The 26,718-nt window shown below is 36.3% G+C and overlaps 1 protein-coding gene across 2 annotated transcripts in view; it reads right to left on the reverse strand.

The window, feature by feature from the left end:
* Nucleotides 1-431: 431 nt before the first annotated feature.
* Nucleotides 432-26,718, reverse strand: part of GUCY1A2 (guanylate cyclase 1 soluble subunit alpha 2) — a gene marked incomplete at both ends in the record, with an annotated part of 154,241 nt that continues 127,954 nt past the window's right edge. The window contains 2 exons of one of the 2 annotated variants that reach the window (XM_084293288.1): nucleotides 432-639; nucleotides 10,982-11,136. In XM_084293288.1, coding sequence (XP_084149414.1) covers nucleotides 432-639; nucleotides 10,982-11,136 — 363 coding nt within the window. Of the gene's footprint in view, nucleotides 640-10,981; nucleotides 11,201-26,718 lie in introns of both variants that reach the window. The other variant, XM_084293287.1, reaches the window with a different exon arrangement.

The raw sequence follows: 26,718 nt of genomic DNA on the forward strand, positions 1-26,718 counted from the left end.
ATGCATAATCAGAACTGACTCCCAATTCTGCTTAGCTGGTGCAAATCTACAAAGAACCATCACCCTTTCAGCACAAAACAAAACCAACCTCTAATGTGAGTTGGGGGTTTTGTCTTGTTTGTTTTTATTTGTCATAAAGGGGCCAGACTCAAGTTTATGAATGAAATTCCTCTGGACGTGGAAGTATGTTTTTTAAATGTTTGTTTGTTTGTTTTTGTTTTTGTTTTTGTTTTTGTTTTTGTTTTCCCTGTCTCCACTCTGTTTACTGACAGCAGTCACCCACCTTTTAAAATGATTATTGCCTGACATTACATGAAGCTTTTACTGCTTGTTCAGGACAAGGCAGTGAAATAGAAGAACCTCCAACTCCCCTGTCATGACCCAGTTCTGGGCTTGTGCTTTTTTGATGAGTCTTTGATCTGCAGCAGGCCTCATAGGCTAGTCTCCCGGAGGAACATGGTGCCAATGTTGTAAGAAACTTTTCTCACTCTGGCAGATGTGATGGAGGATTTTGGCTGCTTCTGACCACTTCTGACCTCGAGGAAGTAACAGATCCCAGGAATTTCCTTTGGAAAGTTTTCTGGAAGCTCTTCACGGGAACGAGGGATAAAAATAAAATTTTCTTCCTTTTTCAAAAGCCTGAAAAAAAGAAAAAAAAAAAGGAAACAGAAGGATATAAAAATATAAAAAAAAAATAAAACTGTACAGACACATCTCTTTGAAAGATACTGGTCCTGTGTGACCCCAAATAAAAAAAAAAAAAAAAAAAAGTTAAAAGTATCATGTAACATCTAAATTATCCAGTGCCAGGATCCCCAGCCAATACATATTAACCTAGCATTATACATATTAACCTAACTTCAAGGACCTCTGTTGACTGAGATCAAATGAGGAAATGGCCCAAATAAACCCAATGTCTGACAAGCAGTGTCAGCATTCAGAAAGACATGTGGCAGAAAGGGAACCAAATTCATAATGTCAATTATCTATAATATATGAAACGCCTCACGTAAAGCACTCTGGTCTGGCCAGTTGTGCAGAAATGAACCTACTGACGACTACCGCCAGGTCTCCTTGTGGAATGTAGGAATGAAGGTGACAGTGCCTGGGAGCTCTCACATGCAGGACGATCAGTTTGACCCCTTCTCGTACTAACAGTATTGTATTTGTAAAATAGATCCAAAACCAGAAAATACAGCTTCAGTGAGAAAAAACTGAAATCTGCTACTATCCACCAAAAGTACCTGTGGGATTAATATAACTCATTTTCCTCATCTCAGCAAAAAAGAGTAATATGAGAAATATTAACCTGGGAAATCTGGTTGGGGTCAGAAAAGGATCCAGGCTCATAGGAGGCATGAAGCCATCCCTACTTTCTTCCAGCCATGCTATGCAAGTGGTACAATGTCACAGCCTGACTATACTGCCTACTGACATTTGTAGCCTTTCTCCACAGTGGAAAATGTCTGGATAGATCTGATAGTTTGGGGCCTCTTCACCAATTATCTTCCCTGAAACCATCTGGAGCTGTTAAATAAAGAAAATAAGTCTACACAATTTTCTTTTTGTTTCCAGTAAATTAAGTTAGGGGTTTTCATTCTCTTGCAGAACTGAAAAGAGAAGCTTTGAGGTAATAATAAATTCTCAGCACAGTTGGATATATGAAAGTAGTCTTAGTCTTTTCCCCTCTCAAGATACTTTTTCTTTCTTTCAGTCAGCACTATTTTAAACTCAAAAACATCAGGAGAAAGAACCTTATTACCTTCAGCAGATTTTATAATAGGTTGTTTATTTAATATCTCTAAAACTGATTTCTGAGAAGTAAGTGAATGAATGAATCCCGTCGCTGGATTCTCAGCACATTTAATGGAACTTCCTTTGCTGATTTTTTTTTTTTTTTTTTTTTTTGGCTGAGGGAATCCATGTGAGCTCCATACAACTCATTGAAATATAAAAACATTTTCTTCCCAGCTTTTATCAGATGTTTGTAAGTCCAACAATGTTTCTGCCTTTGAACTTCCATGGTGGTCTTTGTTTACCATGTGGTTTGAGTGCCATAATCTATTTTCCAGGCTGTCAATTTTATGAGGAAATACTATAAACTTTTCTAAATTGGGTGAGAGTTTGCAGAGGCCTCTGCAGAGAAGCTTCTCTTCTTTCATCTCTTCAATGCTTGCAGTAAATATCCTGCACTTTAAAACTACTGGTTTAACACACTGAAGCAACTGTTCTCTGCTTCCAAAAGTAGATTTTTGCAAGCAACAGTTGAAGTCTTAGAGCTTTCAGAGCTAAATCCATAAGCGCTCAGTGCAGTCTTTCTTCCCCCAAACTGACTATTCATTACAGAGCATCTAACCTTCCTAAAAATCAATGGTTCCCTCTTGGAGCCCAGCATTATCTAATTGTAACGACAGTTACACAAGTCTGAAACTGTAATAGATAGATAAATAGATACATAGATAGATTTAATTCAGGGCTTGCACTGAGTTTAGGTGATATTTTCACACTATTTTTCTCACTGGGCCAAAGTACAATATATTAATTAAAAGCCTTATTTTCACCTGTTTTGTGTATTGTAACTTGGTCACAATGAAATGCTCTGACAGTACCAAAGGTGCCAGGAGTGATGGGTAACTAACCCATTAGTCCTTGTACAGCTATTTGGAAATTTGTCCACTACTATGGCTCATGATAGACTCCACATCATTATATTAGGTGCACTATTTGTATTAGCCTCTCACCTTCAGAAATTGTCTAACTGACCTTTACTTTGATAAGATTTCAGCCCCCAAGCAAGCACAGCAGGAAATCTTCCTCTTTAACAAATACTAATGGAAGATACTTGCAATCATATTATATGCTCCTTACTTTACTTTATACACTCAAGATATATATACATACATATATATATACATGTATATTTGCTGGCTTTTATTAGAAAGACTTTAAACAGGACAAACATTGTCTCTTTTTAGTCCACTTCTAAATAACAGGTTCTTTGTATTCCCTAAATATACTGGTCCTGGCACTTGGTTTCTCAGACTGTGAATGAAATCGGGTTTCATAAATTGCCTTTGATTTCTTATAGCTCTCTGTATACACTAAAGAAGAAGCTATCTACTTATCCTCAGTGCTTAGCAATGAGGACATTTTTCTCCAGGAATCTTTCCTCCTATATTATGCTACTGGTGATGTTAAAAAGAAAAGAGTACCAGCTGATGGCCCCAGCCCAGATCTTCAGCCCTTGCTAAATTTCTTATCTTCCTCTTCAAAGGTACAAGGAGCCCCAAAAGATGCTTCTGCCAAGAGCCAAATAATAGTGCAGATACTCACTGGGGGTAAGGGTGAGCCACACAGTCAGTTTTTGCATTTCCCCTCTGACTCTGGGGAAGAACCAGTGTAAAACCTCCTCATCTGGAAGGCATCCTGAGTGGTGGCACCCGGGTCTGGTTGTTAGTCTTACCTTGCAGACCATTCTCAGAGCATTTTGTTGTGACCAAGTCAGACTTCCTGCTCTGAAAGTCTGAGAGCACAGCCCATTCAGATCCTGAGAGCAGAATCTATCCTTCAGCTTCAGGAAATTATCTGATGGCTTAAACTCTACATAAGGTATTCCAAATCCCCACAGTGTCCCACAGTCATAGAGCTTGATTTGAAGTAGCACAACCTCAGCAGTTCAGGAATATGCATATAACAACTAGTCTGAATCTATTCCAAAGCATTTGTCTCAGCTGTCTTTCCTTCATCACTTCTGTGTGTTTCCCTTGAGAGCACTATTGTAAATGACGTTCCTATAGTAGGTTATTCACACAGTCAGAACTCTGGTTTCCACTCAAGTAGTTGGATAAACAATTTACAATCAATGATTATATTGTGAGGGTCAGGCTACTCAAGCATGCCTATAAATTGCCTGGAACCAGGTCTGCTCTCAGCTTGTCTTTTTTGTTGATGTTTCAGAGGAGGAAGAATTTCTTAAACACTGACTTGTAGTTGATTAATATGACAGCTTCCCCTCCTAACCTGAAATCTTCCAGAACAGTCTAAATTCTTGTTCTATCCCTTCCCTGATGGGAAAAGAAAGGGAAAAAAGAAAAGGATGTCAGTACTGGAAACATTTTTTCTAGTAGAAACAGGAACCATTTGAAGCATTTGAAGGACGTCTGTGTGTTAATTAAAATTGGGATCACACTTAATGGGAATTTTGTAGAAACTGAAATGTTTTGGCTCTTCTCTTTTTTTCATAGATGTTATGATAGGAGAATTATATTTCAGACTATTTTGGCAGGAAATAGTTACATCTTCATCAGCAAGTGCCTATACTCAGAAAATGAGCTATCCATGTATGGATTTATCTGTTGCAAGGCTCTCTACATTAGGGGCAAGCTTTGCACCATTATTCTTTTTCTCTCTGTGCACATTGGAAGACAGTTTCACCTCTTTTATGATTTTACAATCTATTTATTTACTTATTTATTTTTGTGAAAAAATAAACTGCTCCATTCCCTCCCAAACAAGACACTTCCACAAGCTGAAGCCTCTGCCCAAAGGGAAGAATAAGATGGTAAGAGGAGCAGCCACTTAGCAGGCTGGAATAGCAAATTCCTCTGGAAATATGAAAGAGCATGTCCTTTGGAAATACAAAAAATTATGTTCCTTGAGAACTTTATTTCCAAAGCAAAAGAAAGAAATTATGATCACGTGTGCTAATTCAACTCTACTTGCTTTGAGAAGCAACAGTGCTGAGGAAGTAGTACTTGACTAAGCTTCATCATGCTCAAACACTTTTCACCCAGAGGATACACTGACCATATGGTGCCTGAAAACCTATAAAATATTGAGTAGTGCTTGCTGGATAAGGCTGACAGATTGCCATGTAGCAGCAAACAGAAAATGAGACTGAGAAAAAAATGACTATGTCTGGTTCAAATTATTTTCACGTTGTACTTAACTATTTTTGAATTTATGGAAGTTCATGTATCGGTGTTTTTCCTTCATGTAGACCAACTTTAATAAGATTATGAGAGGACTCATCCTGTTTTTTTAATGCAATATGTTGTATATCACATGCAGCTCTGCGTGGTAAGTGCCTATCACTGACCTTTAATACCTTAATTGCTTACCCAGCTAAGCAGAATTAAAACTGTATCTGCTCTCTGTTCAGAACATTAGAGAATTAGGCTCAGTGAATAGGATTGTAGCACCACAAGTGAAAGGCCACAGCCTTTGCCTTGACCTGATAGTGCTGGCCTCAGGATTTGCCTGTATTTGCCTAGTCTTGAACTTATTTTAGTTCTACCAGATTTCTATCAGTCATATTGCAAAAATAACTTGTTAGCTGTGTGGAATTATGTGGTGTAGCGTCTACTGTTACCTACCTGACAGTGATCTAACAAGTCCTTCTGTGTAGCGTGAGCTACCTATAATCCTCAAATGAAAATGGAGTGCAATGGAGCACAGGCACAGGCAGAGAACAGAGGCCCAGGACCTTAATCACAAATCAGTGACTATGGGAGTGCAGCCTCATGGAGGCAGATGACACAGGTTGTAGGAACAAAAGGAAATATTAAAAAACAGGAATAAACTGATGTGTTTGGAAGTGACTTTTAATGCTTTAATTAGACTAACTGATTTTTTTTGTGTGTCCACATACAAGCTGTGTTCCCTTTTTGTCCACACAACTAAATTGTCTGTCCAATAATATGTCTCATGGAAGCACATGCAGTGAACTGAGTGATGTAAAAAGAAACAGCTTTTTAAAGGATTGTCAGAAATAAAATTTAAAATAATCTGAAAAGGCTCTTGGAGGACAAATCCATGTGTTTGCCCATGTGATATAGAAAAATACAGACATACATACAGCTAGTAGGAAAAATAACTTGAAATTAAAAGTCTAAATAAATGTATACAGATTTAATTAAAAATAAAAATATTAATAATAATAATAAACAGATAAAGTGAGTTATATGTACTTCTTAAATACCTAAAAGTACAAATACTTCCATACAATGACATAAATATTCAAATTATGTACAATTTTAAAGGCCGAGGGACAATTCAGGCAGGTGAACCAGCAGGGACTTCACCTAGCTCCATGCAAAAGCACCCCTGGTTTCTCTCTGTCTTAATCAAATAAGGAGGAGGGGTACAGGCTGCTCATCTTTGCCTAAACTGAGATATATTAACCATATGTATTGCTTAGCATGTGATAACAGAAAGTATCTGTACCCCATAACTGATGCCTAAAGTACCTTCTTCATAAGATAAACACGTACTAGAGAAGGCCAGAGGTTGAAAGAAGAGGCAAAAAAAATATTTTTAAAATACAGTTACTTGACAATTAACAACAACTATATTTATATGCTTTTGATAACTGCTTAGAGATCCAACGGCATTATATTTTAATACCATTAGGGAAACAGGATGAATGTAGGTATATTATGTTAATATCTGATAGACATTATTCAAGGCTGAAACAAATAAAAATTATTTAATCTTTCTTCTGTGCTGAAGAAGAGACTCAAAAATCTGACTGTGTTTCCTTCCTGAGTATGGAAAACTAATTTTATTCAATTCAGGATAATATAGATGAATTAAATAAATCTACAGCTGGATTTTCAAGTGTGCTAAAGGAACAGGGAATGTGTAATTCTTCTTCTATTCCTTTCTGGCCACATGTTTAACAGGGACCAGTCTGGGATCCTCTCCTCCCTCTGCAGTTTCTGTGTGTTTCTCAGGAAGTTTTACCAGTGCTTTTCAGCACTTTCATCTTACAATACCCTGTGATTCAAAGCCACCAGGGCTCTGTAGTCCTTCTGTCAATAGACCCATCTGAGTCAGGAGAAAAAGGTATTTTGAACAGAAGTGAGCTTCTATCCCCAGTAGATTCAAAGGACACTTTTGTAAAAGGCACTGTTTTACACCGCACAGCTCTTCCCTGGCAGGTGTAACTGGGAGCAAGGCTGCCCCAGGTTCAGGGCTGCTGCTAAGCAACACCACATGTTATATTTATATTTTAGACTCTGCTTCTTACACAGGCATATTATGGGCTCATGGGGAAGTGTCTGAAACCAATAATAGGCATTCTGAAGTGTTATTATCACTTTGAACACTGATGACATTTTGTAATGCATAATTTGTACTGTAAAATGAAAGCTGATAAGTATTAGACATGTTTCCAGTATCTACATACTTTGTAAGCACAAAATATGTTATCAGAATTTTCATCATGAAGCATGGTAGACACAAACACATTATGATAAATGCCAGGAGTTTCAATTAATCGAAATTCTATTATTTTCATACTGATTGCAGAATTATCTACTTAGTAAAACATTGCTTCTTGGATCATAAAAATACTAACCGGGTACACAGCAGTATGTCATGATCAAATAGAAATGGCAGATAAGGTCAGCCATAAAGACATTTCAGTTTGCAATGAATCACTTCATTTGTACACAGCAAATTATATATTCATGCAAATTCTATGTAAGAAAAGTTGTATACAGGTGCACCAGATTATTACTTCTTTACTTGGATAGTACTGTTATATTATGTTTAAGCCCCCTGGATCACCTTCAGGAGCCATGAATAATACTGTTTTATTGAATATTTCACAATTGCAGTCTCTTCTGGCCACTGTCAGCCATGCCGTTTCCTGATTTCTCCCTTACCAGTTCTCATGCTTTCAATCATGCCAGAAGGTATGGTTTGGAACAGCCTTTCTAAGTAGCCCCATGCACATTCATTTTATTTTCTCAAATGCTTTCTGTAAAAAGTATGTCGAATAAACTAGTTCAGTTGTTACTTTCAGCCATTCATCTTGAATAATAACTGTCCACGTAGTACAATAATGCAGATAACACATACCAAAAATTCTATTTTTTGTTGTGTTTTGTTTTGTGGTCTCTTTTAATAATATTATTGCATCATGAGTAACTTTTCTACTACCTTTCCTTTTCTGAAAGCATCAGTCAAAATCTGTAGCTTTGTAGAAAATAAGCCGTTTGGCCATGGTGAAAAAAGGACCCTTCATCGATGACCCAGTGTATTCAAGACATTCCCACATATACCAGAATGTCACCTCATACATGGCTCCTCTCTGATTGCTCTATAAATTGTTTGCCTGTAAATGGCCTTCACACTCAAGGAGTCTACCAATAACACAAGCCTGAACTGTGAAATCAGTATATGTTTTCTAGGGATGAACCAGAAAATTAAAACTGCAAACCATTCAAATGCAAACTTGATATGAAGAACTAAAGTATGGTCTTTTCTTTTTGCCTTTTACTTTTTCCACTATGACTGTTGCAAAAAAGAATATTTCTACTCAATGAAAGTCACTATTATTCACCCAGCTTCAAAAACTGTCAGAAGTATACCCCATATATGAAATTACTCTAGATTCACAGGTTGATGCTGCAGCAACAAGCAGGACATTTTTTCTTTTTCAGTAGAATGTGTAGGTCAGTCAAAAAATATTAATTTCTTCATTTAGGTCTAGAACTTCAATTGGCATTTAAGATGAATGTACAAATGGACACATTAGAGACTTATAAAATAATTCACGCTGGAGAGCACCTAAGGAGCTCTCTAGTCCAAACTCTTGCTCAAAAAAATGTACAACACTGAATTCAGACCAGGCTGCTCAGGCCTTCATCCAGTCAGGTCTTGAAAATCTACAAGCATGGGGACTGCACAACCTCTTGGGCAGCCTTTGCCACTGCCTGACTGTCCTTACGGGGGAAAAGTGTTTCCTTACATGTAGGCCGAGTCTCTTCTGTGTCAGTCTCTTTCTGCTGTCCTTGTCCTCCCACCTAGCCTCACTTTGGAAAGCCTGGCTCATTCTAGTTGACAACCTCCCCATGCATACTGGAGAATGCTTTAGGTCAATAAAATTAATATATATTTCCTATATATTTATAGAAAATATTTTTATTTAAATGAACATGCCTGATAGTAGCTTGCATCTGCATTTCTCTTGCATGTTAACAGAAAACTATACGAACCTGCTTCTGTGCACATTGCAAAAGTCTGTTCAGTTTTTCTGCATCTTGTTCAATTAATTCCGCTTTGCACTATTCTGCAAATTTGATTTCAAGTGAAAGGGCTCTTTAGATGAATGTAATTTTATACACTAGTTTTAATTACTTTTTAACTTTCATTTCTGACTGCTTTGTATTTTAGCATATCAGAAGTTTTGATTCTTGGATGAAGAAATTCCATTTGAAACTTTAATTTACATGGTTATGGGAAAAAGTAAATACGGAGATTCACAGTTCTGTATTAAAAAAAAAAAAAAAAATCAATATTGTATGAATGATTGCTTACAGATTTATTGTGGAGGAACAGAGTCCAAAAACCTGAGCAAAACTGTACTTCAGAAAATTACTTGAGATACAGAATGTAGAAAAAAAGAGTAAGATCTAGATCTCCTGCCAAAAAAAAGCGAATACATCAGTCACAATCCAAACAGAAGAAACTCTTATTATCAAGCTGTCAAATTTGAACAATAAGGAACACCTTTTTTTATTTTAGATGTTCCTCATGACCTGATTTAATCAAGCCCTCTCTCTATTTGCATGATTTCTTCAAAGAGGTGGTGATAATGCTTTGCCATTTTCAATCTTTTTTCTTATATTAAGAAAAAACTTCTATTAAGTGTCTCTTTACAGTGTTAAATAAGAAATTTTGTTTCCAAGAAAGCACAAAAAGTCTTTGAAAGCTTGGCTGCACTCAAAAAATTAACTCTTTCCTGAACTAATGGAACCATGCTTCTCTTCATCAACAGCATAAAATGACGACACAGTGGGAGACAGAATCATAGAATCATAGAAACAGAGAACATCCCAAGCTGGACCCACAAGGATCACTGAGCCCAATTCCTGGCTCTACCCAGGACCACCCAAAAAGTCAGACCATTTGTCTGAAAGCATTGTCCAAACGCTTCTTGAACTCCTGCAGACTCGGTGCCATGACCGCTGCCCTGGGGAACCTGTCCCAGTGCCCGACCACTCCCTCAGTGCAGAACCTTTCCCTAACCCCCAGCCTGACCCTCCCCTGTCCCAGCTCCATGCCGTTCCCTCGGGTCCTGTCGCTGTCCCCAGAGAGCAGAGCTCAGCGCCTGCCCCTCCGCTCCCCTTGTGAGGGAGCTGCAGGCCGCCATGAGGCCTCCCCTCAGCCTGCTCTGCTCGGGGCTGAGCAAACCAAGGGACCTCAGCCACTCCTCATACGTCTTCCCCTCTAGACCCTTCACCATCCTTGTAGTCCTCCTTTGGACACTCTCTAATAGTTTTATGTCCTTCTTTTATTGTCACACCCAAAACTGCACACAATACTTGAGGTGAGGCCAGAGCAGCACAGAGCAGAGCAGGACTATCCCGTCCCTTGACCTGCTAGCCTTGACCTGATGCACCCAGGGTATGGTTGGCCATTTTGGCTGCCAGAGCACACTGCTGGCTCGTTCAACTTGCTGTTAACCAGAACTTCCAGACCCCTTTCTGTGGGGCTGCTCTGCAGCTTCTTGACCCCAGTCTTTACATGCAGACTGCGTTGCTCCTTCCCAAGTGCAGAATCCTGCACTTCCTCTTGTTAAACATCATGGGGTTAGTGGTTGCCCAGCCCTCTAATTTGTCAAGATCTCTCTGCAAGACCTCTGTACCCTTAAGGGAGTCAACAGTTCCTCCTAATTTAATGTCATCTGCCCACTTCCAATACACATTTTTTATAGGCAGCCATGGCAGCCTGTCCCGTTGTGTTCCCTTGCCTCCACTGCCTGACTTCCATTCTGATGCATTGACTTGCATTCTGATGCAAGCCTGCAAAGCCTGAGAACCCCATGCAGTCCCTCTTTCCAGTTATCCTGACACCCTGCTGACTTTCTGCTGTAGCTCATGTGCTGAGTGAAGGCAGTGCCTGCTATAAGATCATGCTGAAAACAAACTGAAATAATAATAAACAGTATGAAAAGGCTAGCAACACTTACTGGTACGTGGTTGGACTGACATTGATGCGGCGTGGGTGACTTCCTGACTCGAACTTGCTTGCAAGGGTGACATTGTTTCCAAAGAGACAATAACGTGGCATTCTTACACCAACAACGCCGGCCAGCACTGATCCTGAGTGAATGCCTATCCTCATCTGGAAAAACATGAGATCCATGTCAGTTGTCTCTCTTGTGTTGCCCGTGTTAATGTCATTAGCACTTATGTACAAGCCAGCCACAGCTCCCCTTCCAAAGAAATAATAAACCTAAGAAGGAAGGGTGGGGAAAAACAAAAACAAAAACAAAAACAAGCTCTGCCATTCCTTTAGCTTAAATCTGATGCAATTATAATAAGGAAGAAGAGAAACATGGTATCTTTTCACTAAAACCATTTTTGTCTGCTGCTTCTGTGCATGTTTGCTGGAGACTGCCACAGTCAAAAACAGGAATTGCAAACAGAACAGCACAGGATGACCAGGTGGTATTGCAATATCAGTTACCTAATTACACACAGGCAATACAGAGTATTAATTTTGCCGCTACTTTTAACACAGGCTTTAAACAAAGACCCACATTTTCTTAAACTGTCATGAAGAGCAGTAAAGTAGAGTGAATAATATATGGTACTTTTTTCTTATTATTATTTATTTTTCTCCTCAAAGTCTATGGCTGCTTTTCTTTCTTTGCCAGTCTGAGAGATATTGCAATGACGAAGATGCTGAAGATTAAGGCATCAGTGCTTCTAAAAATAATTTTATTCCCCACCACCACCCCCCCACACACACATCCACACACACATAAGAAGGAATAAATCCACAGAAAATGTTTAAAAAAAAAAAAAGTCTATTTCCCTGAAACTGTCTGAGGTGTGGAGATTACATTGATCTGGAAAGCTTGGGGTCACCCTCCCAGTTTCCTTCAGAGTGAACAAACAAACAGAGGATTTATTCATAAATTTTAGCAACCTATTATGTTTGCCAATAAAATCATTTTTTTATAAATAGGAAACTCTTTTTTTCTTGTTAACTTTATTACGTTTAAAAAAAAAAAAAAAAAAGAAGAAGATATTTATATTTATAGCCTATGAGGATACTTTTACTCACAGCAACTGTACTGAGATAACATGCAGAAAAATAAATACCTACTCAAGCAGACATATTAATACAACCCTCAGGTCTTTTGACTTACTCAATTAACAGTCTATCTATCTCTGTTTTTCTTAATAATAGTAAATGTTTGCTCAAATACAAATTTAAAAATAAAATTACTATCTAATTTGATATGTCCCAGAATATACTGTTAAAAAATCACTGTTAGCATTATATCCTTGATGTTCTTAAAGTTCTATGAACATGTAGGTCCCACATTATTTAACAGACTGTAGTTTTTCCTGTGTGTCCAAGACTGTTACCATGCAGCTAAATAACCTTTTCATTGCATTCCTGTCTTACAAATAACTGACAGTGGGTATGGCTTTTTATCTACCATACACTAAAGCCATGGCTAACCTATTAAGACGTTGTTCTGCATTGTATGATACAACTTTCAGCATTCCCACAGTCACCTCATAATAATGCTGTTAATTAATGACTAGGATTTAAAAAATAAATAAATAAATAAAAAGTGAATAAATAGCACTTGAATTTCATTGAGCTTTCAAACCTTTACTATAGTTTGGAAGGCAGCTACTGAAATCCTTCAACTACTCTATGTTATTGGGCTGGGAAGTGCCAACAGACTTGCTTTGGCTGAGAACAATATCTGTGCAAACCCATCTACATTATTTTGGTCATAGTTTTGTTTGTGTTTGGTTTTGTTTTTCTTTTTTTTTTTTTTTTTTTTGTGGTTGGAAAGTTGAGATGAGAGTATACTTTAGACCAGAAGGAAACCTTGTTAGCAGAAAATATACTAATAAAATAAAATTAACTTTTGCAATATATGCAGTGAAAGATAAAGTTGTTTGTGGTTAGTTTTCCACTTTCACTCTTCAAGTGCTTCCTTTTATATGTCTACATGTATTTTTTATCATTCAGTGATTAAGTAACAACAGACTTTAACTGAGATTTCAAAATTCTCAGTTGCAAAAGTGTCCTGAAGAACTAAAACCCCATTCACACTGTAAGTGATTTGAAAATCTTTACTTCCTTTCTTATGATTGTTTCACTGAAAAAGACACTGGGGAAATGACTTTTCTACACGTGCCAAGGAAACGAGTTGCAGACCTTAGTGTAAGGCTTGGTGAATTTAATGTGATATACAACTCTTAATATCAAATATTTTCCTTTGCAATGTTAGGTTGTTAGGTGAATGAATTTAAAGCCATGCATGCCAGCTGCCACTGGAAAAAAAAAAAAATGAAGAAGAAAGGGACAGGAGAAGACAGGAAAGGGCTTTGTATTTAATAAAGTGTGTACCTAAAGAGATTATGCATAAATAAATAATAATGATGATGATGATGATGATGATGATAATAATAATAACAACAACAACTTAGCTTGTCTGTTTGGCTGAATAAATAACATTTTGTATTCAAACTCTTATAGGCCTGTACAGGAATTTGTCTGCCTAATTTTTGGTGACCATTTAAAATGTTGTTAGCTGTAAGGAATGGGGTACTTAGTCTCAGTGAAGAAAATTACCATCCTGTAGTATCTTTGTTGTTGTTGTTTGTTTGTTTTTAATAAAAACATGTTCCTACAGTAAAAAATATAGATGTTTTCACAAACACAGGTTAAACTACACAGAGCTATCAAATAGTGTCAAATCTAAAATTTTCATCAGGTGCAAGGAAGTTAATGTATATTTTCTCATTACACCATACCAATAAATGTCTGATACAAGACAAAAGGATGTCTTGAAATAAAGCTCATTTTATGCTTCATTATTTGGATTTGTACAAGAAAAAGCCTGCAACACTGATGCTATTTCCATGAGGCATCCCTTAGTGTATCAAGACTAGCACTTCTATTGGTCATATTTTATTTTTAGTGAACAAAGTTTTTTGTAGCAATGCCTTTTCAGGATTTCATTTAATCTGCAAATAAGCTATTCTGGCTTTTTCCTCACTGAGCTGACAACTGTTGTGTTAACAATTTAAGGATTTTTTTTCTATAAAGGAAGAAAATGTGTGATCAAATTATTAGCAACAAGGCACCTATTGAGGCACATAGGCCTCTCATATTAACTTTGCAGCAAAATAACATCTGCAAAATAACTTGAATTAGAACAATAATCATGGTTATATATGTACAGTTATAGTTCCCAGGCCACATCATATATCCAGCCCTTATCAGTACTTTTCCATAACAGTTACCATTAAGGTTATTAACAACATATGAAATGGAAATTAGGTGGCAACATTAGGATGCATTATTTGTTCATCATAGCTATATTTATTCATTTATGTACATTACATTTGTGTGATATACATTATACATTTATTACCTATATTATATTTCAATTGAATTATTTTAATAAAATATATGCTCTTCATCTGTGCTGACTGCTCCTTTATATGTCCTTGATTATTTGGCTAATGATAAGCTGGCAGCATATAACTGAGGCTGAATGTTTAAAGACATTCCACATAGAAATTGAAAGAAAGCTCTTTGGGAACTATCACAAAGAGATGACAGCCATGAAGGAAAAAACAAAAACAAAAACAAAAACAGACCCCAAACCCCATAGTTAAGGAGCACTGAAGAGATGGACAAAGGCAAAAGCCATTTCTACAGAATACTTGAAAGCACAATGAAAAATGAAACATGAACAGGTGTGAAAAAGAGCAAGAGAATCGTGAGAGGCCTTTTAGATAAAAAGAATCAACTTGAACTGGCTGCAATGTAAAGATTTAGAGTGGAGAATGACAAGGAGAAGAAAGATTAATTAATTTAATCTTTGCAGCAGCTGTGGTAATAGTGAAGTGGGAATAAGCTGATGATGAGTGTCAGAGGTGTAAAAGAAAAGCAGCCCATGCTGATTGATGCAGGACAAGAGTAAAATCATAGCTATGTGAAAAGGAAAACAAACTTCCAGAATTTTTAAAGAAAATGTAGCAACATGTGGATATTGCCTACAAGATACAGCAGAGGGACCAGAAAAGGATAATATCTGAGTGACAAGAAGTATAGTGGTTTTGTATGATATTATAAAGGTTCATACGGAAAGACAAGGAACACTAGTGCTACGGTCATTCTCTGGCAGTTTGATGGGCAAACATGCCAGAAGTGGTATTAATGAGACCTGATAGACCAGACTGGATTGAGAGAAAAACCAAGAACAAACAGGAACAGGGATGACCAATGTCTTTTGGTTGTTGTTGTTGTTGCTTATTTTCTGAACTGAGAAAGTAAACACTTCTGTTACTGTGTTTTTCTGACATACTAAATCTAAGAAGTTGTGTTACACCTTTACAATTCATTGTCAAAACATGATTTTTCTTTCTTGAAGATAAAAGTGCTGATTTTTATTTTATTTTTTAACTGCTATGCAGTTTCCATCACTTCCAAAAGTCCCAGTGCCTTCTCAGGTACCATAGCAAAACCTGTTCTATTCCATCATAATACAGCATCTTGCAGCTGAGAACAAAATAAATGCAACCTTGAAGACTCACAACCCGTATGTGGTCATTTTATGGTAAAGAGGCACAAGTACTTACAAAGAGTAAAGAAATGCAGTGGCATTCCTGAACTGAATTTTACCATTGCTAATTAATACCTGAATAGCTTTCTCTGGTAATCAGTTTGTTCACAATAAGCAAATCCAATCATTTGATTTATGTTCAAAGCTCTTGAGTTTTTTTCTCTTCAAATTGTTGAAAAATACATTCTCCTTTCCATCTCCTCATTTCCCCACATAAATAACGAGGGAAAAAAATGTTGATATTTAAAAGCAAGTTCAAGAAATACTTTTCTCCTCCACAACATTTTATAAAACCTCCTCAAATCTAAGATTTTGACTAACATGTCTGCACACTGACAAGTAAGAGAACACATTAAAATTTTTTCCCTTCAGTCAAAACTGAGACATTTCATTACAAGACTTAAAAAATCTTCCTTTATTATTTAGAGGACAAAACAATGTCGCAAACTGTAAGGATTTCTGAAAGGAAAATTAACTATTTTTTAAATTATTTGTTAAGCTTCTTAAGTATGTGATGCTGTGCAAAAGTATCTGCAGATCCTGGTTAAAGGCTTACTAATCTATTTCAAAAAGACCTACACTTAATTCAGAAGAAGAGAAAGGAGACATCAGAGAACACCAGATAACTTCCCTGGTAGGTGACAGCATGAAGAATTGCTTGAGGACACGAAAGGGAAGAACAAATATTGAGCTGAAAATAAAGGCTCTTTTTGGACTGTATTGAAAGGCAAAGCAGGAAAAAGACAAGTCTGTGGGTATCTTCCTTTTTGCCTACTGGTAAAGAATAGTTGATGTTGTAACATGCAATCAGACTTTCTCATTCAAACTTTTTCATTCATGGTACATGTAATCTGTCTCCTGATAAGCACAGGGCAAAAATATATGATGATTTAAAAATAAAATAATAAATAATAATTAAAAAAAAAAAAAAGACTCTCTCTGTAACCAGTAATCTTTATTTTCTGAGCCAAAAGATTTTTTTTTTTTCTTTTCAAAAGAAGGGTGTTTGTTTTTCACAGTTCATCCTCAAATGCAAACCATGATAATATTTCCTGGGAGTGGTAGGTTTTACAATAAATAGTACATGTACACATACTTCCCACCACACACACAGAGAAAAGGACCTTAATGCACAGTTCTCACACTCTGAAAATAGACTCCTGGGCTAGAAAGAAAAGTCTCAGGTTCCCTGTCAAGTTAACTGCATCCAGGAGGACTTAAAATCCATTTTCAAAGAACCGCTTGCCTTACACAGATCCTGACAAAGAGCAGACAGGCTGAGAAGTAGGTGACAAGGTTTCAGAAGCAGCTATGGGTAGGAGCAATCCCCCACTCAGACAGCCCAGAGGACTTCAGGCCCTAACAATGTGACCAATCAGCATCTGCTCAAGACTTTGTGCTGAGCTGGAAGCAGAGCTCAGGGCCTGCTTGAAAATATTTCCATAAGAGGCATGACCTGCATGAAAATATTTCCAGGCATATGGATGTCCCAGGCCAGCAAACTTTTAAAGACAATCGTAAGTGTTCTGCTGGATCACAATTTTCAACATCAATTTCAACATATTTATGCTACCATTTCTCAGACAAATAAAGCACTCCACACTTTCTGCCCTAACATACTGAGTGATACTCAGTGTTTAAGCAGGAACTTTCTACCTTTTGTCCTTGTAGTCCCCTTCAGAAAGGAGAAGGTCACCTCTCACAGTGTCTTAGGCATTAGTCCGTGACCCACTGCCAGATCCTTTCAAATAGAAAATGGCAAATTCTGTAAGTCCTTATCTTCTCTAATATTTGTATTAGCTTCTAACAACACTTCTAACTCTGAACCTCAACAAATGCCTTACACAGGGATATTTATTTGTAAAATGTCTTAATGCAAAATAGACTCTACAAAGCTCAGAGCTCTAAAATCAGGGCCATGCACTGGTGAGTCGATGTGTCTTTCTGCTCCTTCAAAGAACTGCAAGTTGACAAGGGCTGACAGCTATGCCGTGACATATGCTTTAGTGTGTGGGTTATCCGTATTCTTAGATAGAATTATAAATATCACAGTGTCTTTCTGGAAAGGGACATATGACAGCACAGCTCACTACAGAATTGTTGCCAAGGAACAGACCTGCTCAGAGGAAAATTTAGATCCTTTTTAATTTCACAAGGTGTTCTATTGAACGAAACTACAGGATATATTTCCCCTGTGTTTGAATAGCACTGGGAGAAGTGAACACAGCTTTTTCTAACGAGAATTTCCTAGATTTCTTATTCATAGACTTATAATTATTCAGCCTGTCTGAAGTAAAAGACACAGAAAATTATTCATGGGAAATGAAAATACAATAATTAATAAATATTGAATTCCTTGGGATCAATATACCTATTTTAAATAGTTATGGGTAAACCAAGTGTGATTTGTGTGAAGGACACAATTTCTTTATAACGAGCATGCTACACACTACATATGTACATCCCTGGGCTATGATCTTTACTTACAGCCATCTCTACTGAATGTGAAACAAGGAGCTGTGAAACATGACTTTGTAAGGATGCCTCAGATCTGAAGGACGAAATTCCTTTTCTCATTCCCTTATCTTCTTCTGCTACAATCTACATGAGCCTTGCTTTGAGTAGTGGTTGGATTAGGTGACCTCTAGAGGTTCCCAACAACTTTTTTTTTTTTGGTAATTATATATTTCACGCCCTATAATGAAAATCTGTATCATTATGAGTGCTCAGCAGCAGCATGGTGTATAATTACATGAAGCAAAATTCAAAACCAAAGGCTGAGACTAGTTCAGGGGGCTCTTTAATTCTAGCACCAAAATTATATTGGGCAAAGTGTTCTGGAGCCAAATCCTGTTCTGAGGTACTACCTGAATTCACTATGGGATTTCTCAGGTTCTCTGTTAGAAGAGAAGTTGGGTCATTTTTAAGAAGACATCTGACCTGAAGTGATTTACTACAAGGGGGTCATGGTGGCACAGGAAAGATAAAGCCTATAGATGAGAATTTCTAGCATTCTGAACAGAGGAGTAAGACCTATATCCATCCCCTAAGATAACAAAGAAGAGAGATTAGTGTTAATGTGCTTCATAAGCTACTTCTCCTTCACCAATAAAATGTTTTTTCATTGTTGACACAGGATTTAATCAAAACCATTTTTTATTGTTTTGTTTTTAATAGTATTTCTCACAGCATGAATTTAATTGCTATGTGAATCTGTGCATTCAGGCACTTAAAAAGAGCTAATCATTCAAGCAAACCCACATATCAGTGGAGGATTTTTTCCCGGCCTCCTCTCCACTGACATCCAAAAAAGGAAAAAAATCATCAGAAAATTCTGTTTGATCCCTAGTGTAGGAGGACATCTTTGTCCCACAGTGCCATCATATGACAAACACTGAATGGATTGGGTGATATTTTAATGAAGATAAATGACACATGCTCAAAATATTTAAGGGAACAAAAAAAAAAAAAAATCTATACTAAAAGAAAATTTGGGCATAAGGGCTTGAACTTTAAGAAACAGTCTTCCATGCTTTTGCTAATTTTGTCACTTAAGGTAGATTTCATCCAATTTCAACAACCTTGAATTTATGAAGCTCATTTAAATTAGATTTCTAGACTCTTTCTAAACCAACAAGGTAAATATCTCTAGGATGCAGATCTTTACATTCCAAAACTGGCACCTAGGAAAGTCTGGATCAATCACACCTGGAGGTGCACTCAATAGGGAGTTTAGCCTTAACACCTGACACATAGCTAAAGATAAGTGAGGTGAATCCAGCTCTCGGACTGATGAAGTTGACACATTTTCATCTTGCTTGCTTAAAATGAGCTATACCTCTTCGCATAAATGATCAAAGAAACAGATTTTGATGGATAGGACAATGTCAGAAGATCACTTCATATATAGAACAGCAGAATTTTCTTCAGATGTTTAATCATAATGGTCTTTGAATCTAGCCTGCAATCTTTCTTTTTTGTTATTTTTTTCAGTGGAAAAGACCTACTCTGTGTTTTGATTGTAGCATGTGCTTTTCTGCATGGATGACATCCATGTCGATCTGCTTTGAACCTATCAGCAAGGAGCTTGGAACGTATCAGCAAGGATCTGCTGCATAATAGTTTTTAAATCTACAGAAACCATTGACATGTAAGAACCTTGTGGTTTTATTATGACAGGAAACCTTATCAGCCTATTGTACCATAATGATGAGTCTGCATTAAGTTTCATCCCAAAGATAAATTAAAAGAAAGATAAATTAGCTTTTGAAGTACAGGAAGTTTCCATATGACAACTGGGGCCTACAGTTACTTTATACCGGGCAAGTTCCAATGTTAGAACATCTCACAATATTAGATTACCCTTATACACATCACCCATCTCTAAATCAATAACGATTGTGTTCCATTGTTTATCGTTTCTTTTCTAAGAACTTCAATGTCTATAAACTTAACACAAGACAATATAAGAGCTAGATGACAATGAGGATTTTAGTAGAATTTACTCTCCTCTTAAGTCTGGAGCAACTCTCCACAGCTGGCAGCTAACAATTAGCCTAGAAGGCAATTGCTATTGCATACAAAGAGAAAAGAGACTCTGTGATTCTGTGTTTGTATTCTACAAGCAAGAGTCCAAACCTTCACCTTGTATGTAATTGGGAAGGAGTTTATTAGCAGTCCTTATTGACCTTTGTGCTTCACCTCCACAGAGCTTCAGCTTTATGTATGGGGAGTTCCCAGACATATTCCTCCTCAGTGAAATCAAAACACATATTCTTATACGATGATGTTTTTTGGAAGTCTTTCACACAGGCAAAGCCACTGAGTTGAGACAAAGTACTTCAACAGAGCAAAGGGAAGGAGTATGAAGCCAAATGGTGCTCTTTTATACTGAACAGAGGACTTTTGATTCATGTATAGCCAGTACTTCAGCAAGTCAATCAAACTTTCTTGACACTACAAAACAAATATAATAACAATCAAAATTCACATAGTATCATGTACAGCTCTGTTCCCTTCATTGAAAATCTGGGTTAGAAAAGAAATTTGTAATTAAAATGGTTAGTGAAATCAATGAAAAATCACTGTGCAACTAATATAAAATGTAACAGGTTCTACTCCTATATTTAAGTTGCAAATCTACAAGCAATGTGTGATGATGATTGTATCTCAGATGTGACATGAATGGCAATAAACTAGCAGATTACTGTTTATTTCAACTGCTTCAGATAAAATACTCAACTTCACTGCAAATTTAGATGAATATTTAGTATAATTTTGAATGTTTTGGTCTTTTCATGGCTAGAAAAGATTTCAATCTTATTTTCAACCTATTTTTTCAAAGCAATTAGCAAAGACCTGATGATGTAAAGAATATGGCAAAATCTAAACATATGGAAAAAAATTGCTCTGAGATGAAGATGAATCACTTATGGTAAGGAAAGACTTCAACGTGCAGTCTAACCACTTTTCTTCCTTTCATTCAGTGCCCTTCCCCTTTCTGTCTCACACTCATCCCTCCTTGGAGAAATTAAACATTTTCTCCCTTGGAGAGATTTTCTCCCTTGGAGAAAAGAACAAAGCATGGGAACATATAATTCTGGGTTTAGCATGTGTGTCCTATGAAAGAACGAAAGAAAGAAAAAAAGCAATTTTAATACATATATAATAAATAATAAATTTGTTTAGATGTTATGAATTTTGTAAGTACAAAAACTCAAGTGTTAATATGCTTAGTCAAGATGACCTCTGACCATCTGCACAAGCTTTTATCAACAAATTAATTTTTCTATAATCCACAAACATTCACACACACTCAAATAAAACCATATTTATATGTGTGCAAAAGACCAAAACAGAAAGACAAAGAGAGTTTAAGCCTCAATTATTCTTGCATGTTCTTTTGAAAAATGCTAGACAAATTAAACACTGATTTAGTTTTGAATGCAGAAGCAGATGATAGTGTGACATGTCTATAACCTCATTGTTGTCACTGCTGCCCAGCCAACCTTTAATGCTGCTAATTGGGTGAGTTTGGCAGCAGAAGGACACAGATGCCTAGTCCTGGATTTTGCTTTACCAGCATTATCATAACTTGATTCTTTCCTGCTGTTGCACATTTCTGATAGTGCTTTATTTGGAACTTTTCCAGTCAACTTTTTCCACCAAAGCCATCTCTCTTAGGTCAACCTTTGTTAACTCCTTTTGTCTTTTTGTCTTATTTTTCACTCCTTTCCTCCCAGATGCAAGTAAGATATGTTCTCTCAGAAAGAGTCCGTCTATTCTCTGGTGCACTGAATTTGTCATAGCGCACATACACATCATGTACATAATTAGTATAATTGAAAAATAGGAGTAAAATATACAAGTTCTTTTCCCACAAGGAAAAAGAGCAACCAACTCAACAATCCATCTCCCTTAAATTGCTAAAAAGCAACAACAAAACATATTTGTTTTTAAAAATTAATTTAGCCTTTATCAGATGATATATAATCAAATCAATCTGAGAAAAGAAGCAGAAACAAAGTGACCATTCGATCACCTGAAATAAAGTGTTTCCCCCACATAGTACTTTTAAAATTAATAAACAAAAGAAATGACACCGGAAAGCTAAATATAGTTATGATTTTCTAGAGAGAAAAAACAAGAAAATTAGACTTGATGTTATTGCTTCTTTTAGCCTTAAGAAATTAAGGGAAAACAGTCGGAGAAAAAAAAATCATTAGACTTTTCAGAGACTGTAGCTGTGGTTTTATGAAGATTAAATCATGCCAATTTAGTCATTTTTATTTGTATTTAACTTGAGTTGAAATTAAGTGGATAAATGAAATAAAGTACATGAAATATGTCTGAAGTTTATCTTGCTTGTACTTTTACCGAGTAAATAAAAATAAATCATGCAGATTTTTTATTTAATGTGTTCATTAATGACCTGCAATAAATAACATACATTTTAAGTTTACTGATCACACAAACTAAATACATCTAGGAATATACCCCAAACTAAAAATGCACAATTCAAGAGAGAAAATTGAAAAAACCTCTGAAAGGTCTCTTGACCTTTCAAAATGAACTTTAGTTAACATGCAATCTAGTCACATTAAAAAAAGTAAATGCAGCTATAAGCATCATATTACACACTGAATAGTTCCTTCCTTCAGAATTCCAGTTCAACTACACCAAGTGAAAACCTAGGTACTGTCAACAGGAGTGGTTTCAGAAAAGATCAACAATCTGTTCGAATCCTTGAAAGGATCTGTTTAAGGAGGAAAACTAAAACAAAACAAAACAAAACCCACTAGATATTCACTGCCTGACTAACTATTATTCAGTAGGGATATCAAGATAATTATCTACAAATAACTGCAAGGTGTTAATGTCAAAGACGGAGATATGGCAAATGAGGACATAACTAGAATAATAAAATGCAAATGAAGACACAGATAAATATCCAGAGAATCTTTCTCAGATCTACATAGACTGTATGAATGTCAGCAGACTCCTGAGGCAAGTGTGTTAATTTATATTATACAGGTCTTTTTTTTTTTTAGGACACTAGTAAAATACAGTAAAACATACAAACAAGCAACAACAACAAAAACATCATAACAATGTTGACAGTAAGATGGACAGAATGGATTAATAGATATCTTTCCTAACTATGATGTCCAGCATCATACTTCATTTAAGAACAACTAATTAAAAAGTGGTGATACTTTTGAGTGTTTCAAATGATTGCCGAAAAGTTTGTGTTTCTGTCATCCTTAATAGCAGGTGAGCTAGGTGATTTTTTTAATATCTTGAAACCGCTTAAAAAGACAGCAGAATTTTGAATATCAGTTTGAAATTAAGTGCAACTCTGTTCACATTCTCCTTTGAATTTCATATAAACTTAGTCTAAACTCTTGGGCTGAACTAGGGTTTAGCATTTTGAAAATACCTTCCAAAAGAACTTTGAGAATCTGCTTTATCTCTTTGAACAAATCTAAGTAAAATGAAATCAGTGCTCTGAACTTAGTACAAAGAACACTCAAAAATAATTGAAAACAGTCACTGAGATACAGAGTTGTGTCCAATATTGGAACATCTATTTCTATGGTAATAGGAAGGTGTGAAAATATTAAGAGGAACACATTTATTTTTATTTTTTTGAGAAAATAAATTTATGACTTTTAGCAGATGTCAGGTTGGGAAATATTAATAACAATTAAACATTTTGGAAAACAGATGGATCCCAAACTCAGAAACTTCAGCAGAACTAGGTCTCACAAGGTTTGTACTTTTTCAGGTCCTCAGTGGGCAAAGGGGTGTCTTCAGAGACACTGGGGAGCATGTAAACTGGATCTTAGATCTTGGATCTTAAGCTGGGAGCATGGCAGGGAGACTTGAAGCCTAAAATTTTTTGATATGAACTGGGTGCTTGTAGACTACAGTTCTAGTAGGTGAAATGGGAATGATAGGAGGCTTTCAATCCCTGGAAAGCCATAGTCTACACTGGTCATAAAGAAAGCTGTCAGTATATTCATTAAAACTCATACTGAAAGACATCTTTGGTGTCATTGAATCAAAAGCTTGTTTTGGCAGAAAACTTCTAATCAGATTAGGTTATAAGATTGAATAAGTGACTAGAGAGGAAAATGGAGAATGTACTGATTACATTGAACATATTTTATTTAGAAAATTAACTCAGATTTTTAACACTTCTTTAAAATGATAATATGATGATCTATGTTTAACAACATATTTTTCAGTATTGAGTACACCATATATAATGAATTAGTTCAGTCTTGTCAGGCAGGAAAATTAATAACATTTTTGACAGTCATCTTTTAGGAAGCAGAGAGTCAGTTCTGCTAAAAAAATGCAATTTTACATTGAACTAGTCATTATTTTGGTGTTGTTCTGTTCCTCATCACAGTCACAGTTAAACTGTAGTTTGATGGTTAATATTCAGCTTCATGTGAAAAAGCATTAAAATAAACCTTTTCAGAGGAAATATTTAGGGAGTTGCACATTCAGCCTGCATGAGGATGAGAGAATCACCTCAATAAAAGGTAGCAACTTCCAATGTAAAATTCAACTAGATAGCAACTTCCAATGTAAAATTCAACTATATCCTACAGTGAGTTTCATTCAACGAAACAGTGCAATTTTGAAGGAAGTTCCCCTGTTGTCGCTTCTTACTCTACATTGCTTCATTTTAACAAGCAGTTTATGTGTTTGTGAACTAGATCCCTGTCAGATGAAATTAAAGCAGGAGCTGTGCTCAAGATGTACACCAAAAGCAAGAAAACCCCTTATGAGGTTTATTAGGGCCTTATCAGGGTCCAAATCAGCACTTGGTCTTTCAGATCACGTACAGTGGAGGCATTCAGTCAAAGAAACAAAATTAGTCCAAGTGAAACCTCAAAAATGTACATTGACTGTAGATGTAAAGGCTTCATCCACTGATCCTTTTCTGTTGCGCTGAGCTACTTGATGAGCAGGCAAACCTATTGGATCATCACTGACAGGGGCAAGAGACCAAAACTAACTATGTAACATTAGTCAGCCAAGCCTGCGATCATGCATTTAAAAATGTACTTTCTAAAATTCAAATCAGCAACTGACATTTTATAACAATTACTTCATTACTAGGTTAAAATGTTATGGCTGTATTAGAAACGTTCAGGACTGAAATGTAAAATGAAAACAATGACATCTTTAATTAGAGTTGTAAGGCCCATAAAATTAATAGATTCGCTTATATAAAATGCTGTAGATGAACCTTCAATGAAATTAGTCAAAACACATTTAAGATTTCTCTCTGCAAAATTTTTTAATCCCAGAAGCTTCCCACATTAAGGGTTTGGCTTCATACATTTCAAAGCTATTGCATGTTAAATTCTAATTACTTTATAAAAGGTAGGCAGTGTGAGTACAAAAGATACTTGCAACAATAGACTGCATTATGGTGTGTCTCAAAGCTCATTATAAAGCAGCTACTACAGTGGACTGTGTCTGATAACTCACCACAGTTTTTCTTCATTTAGTCTTACTTAGAAATTGATCTTGGTCTGTAAGCAAGTTCAGAGAATCCTAATGCACTTCTAATAATCCCCATGGGAAAGATGAATAATATTCAGTATTCCACAGACAACATTCCCTATAGTAGAAATGTGGGAGAGTAATGAAAAATTTTCTCCTCTCTGAAGTCAAATAATTATTTTCTATAAAAATAAACAGGAGCTTTATTCACACCGGCGACCATCCAAAATCATGTAGCTGAACTTAATAAGTGAATGTGAGCAAAAAGAAGTAAATCTTCTTTAAAATGTACATTTAATTAATATCCCTTTAAATTATAGAACATAGCACCTCAAAAAGCATGAAGATTTTTTAAAATTACACCAAAGTGTGAAGAACCTGTTGACAAGAAGTACACTTTCATAGTCATCACAAACAAATATAGTCAAGCAAACATGAAAACTTTGTAGTTTTTTTTGTTGTTGTTGTTTTGTTTTTTTTCCAAACCAAGAAAAGATATTCCCATATTAGGAATATTTTTAAAGCCATATCCGCACTCTAAGTTTTCAGTGAGGCATAGAGACTCCAAACTTTCTTAAGATGTGCTTGCCTCAATATAACCATAAAAGCATGGCATTGCAACTGAGTCAGCCCAAATGGCCTTAAAGACTAATGTCCTGGCTTAAACCGTGGAAGTCATCAACACCTATGAAAAAATACCGGAAAAAGTCAAGCACAAAGGGATGCCTTTCCAGGTTTCTTTGCTTTTAACTTGTTGTGACATGGGGCCTTCTAAGGCAAAAGACAAATCAACTCTGCTGAGTGCATATCCTGTGATGCTTTCACTAGACTCTTATGGACACCCGAGCTAACTGGTGTAAAGCTGGAACACACAGCATTTGATATCTGCCTCTCCCTTAATTGCCAGTGTATTTCTGGTCTTCTGTCTTTGCTATTTTTTTCAAAGCTATGCAGAGGGTGGGTTCCTCAAAAGTTCATTGGATTCAATTTGTTGTAGACCACAAGCACTAATTAATGGCAGCATACTTCACTGCAGCTCCTTTTTCCTTAGTCTGCCATCCTATCTGTAA

This window comes from Netta rufina (assembly GCF_964035555.1).
Source record: "Netta rufina genome assembly, chromosome: 1".
Taxonomy (NCBI): Eukaryota; Metazoa; Chordata; class Aves; order Anseriformes; family Anatidae; genus Netta; species Netta rufina.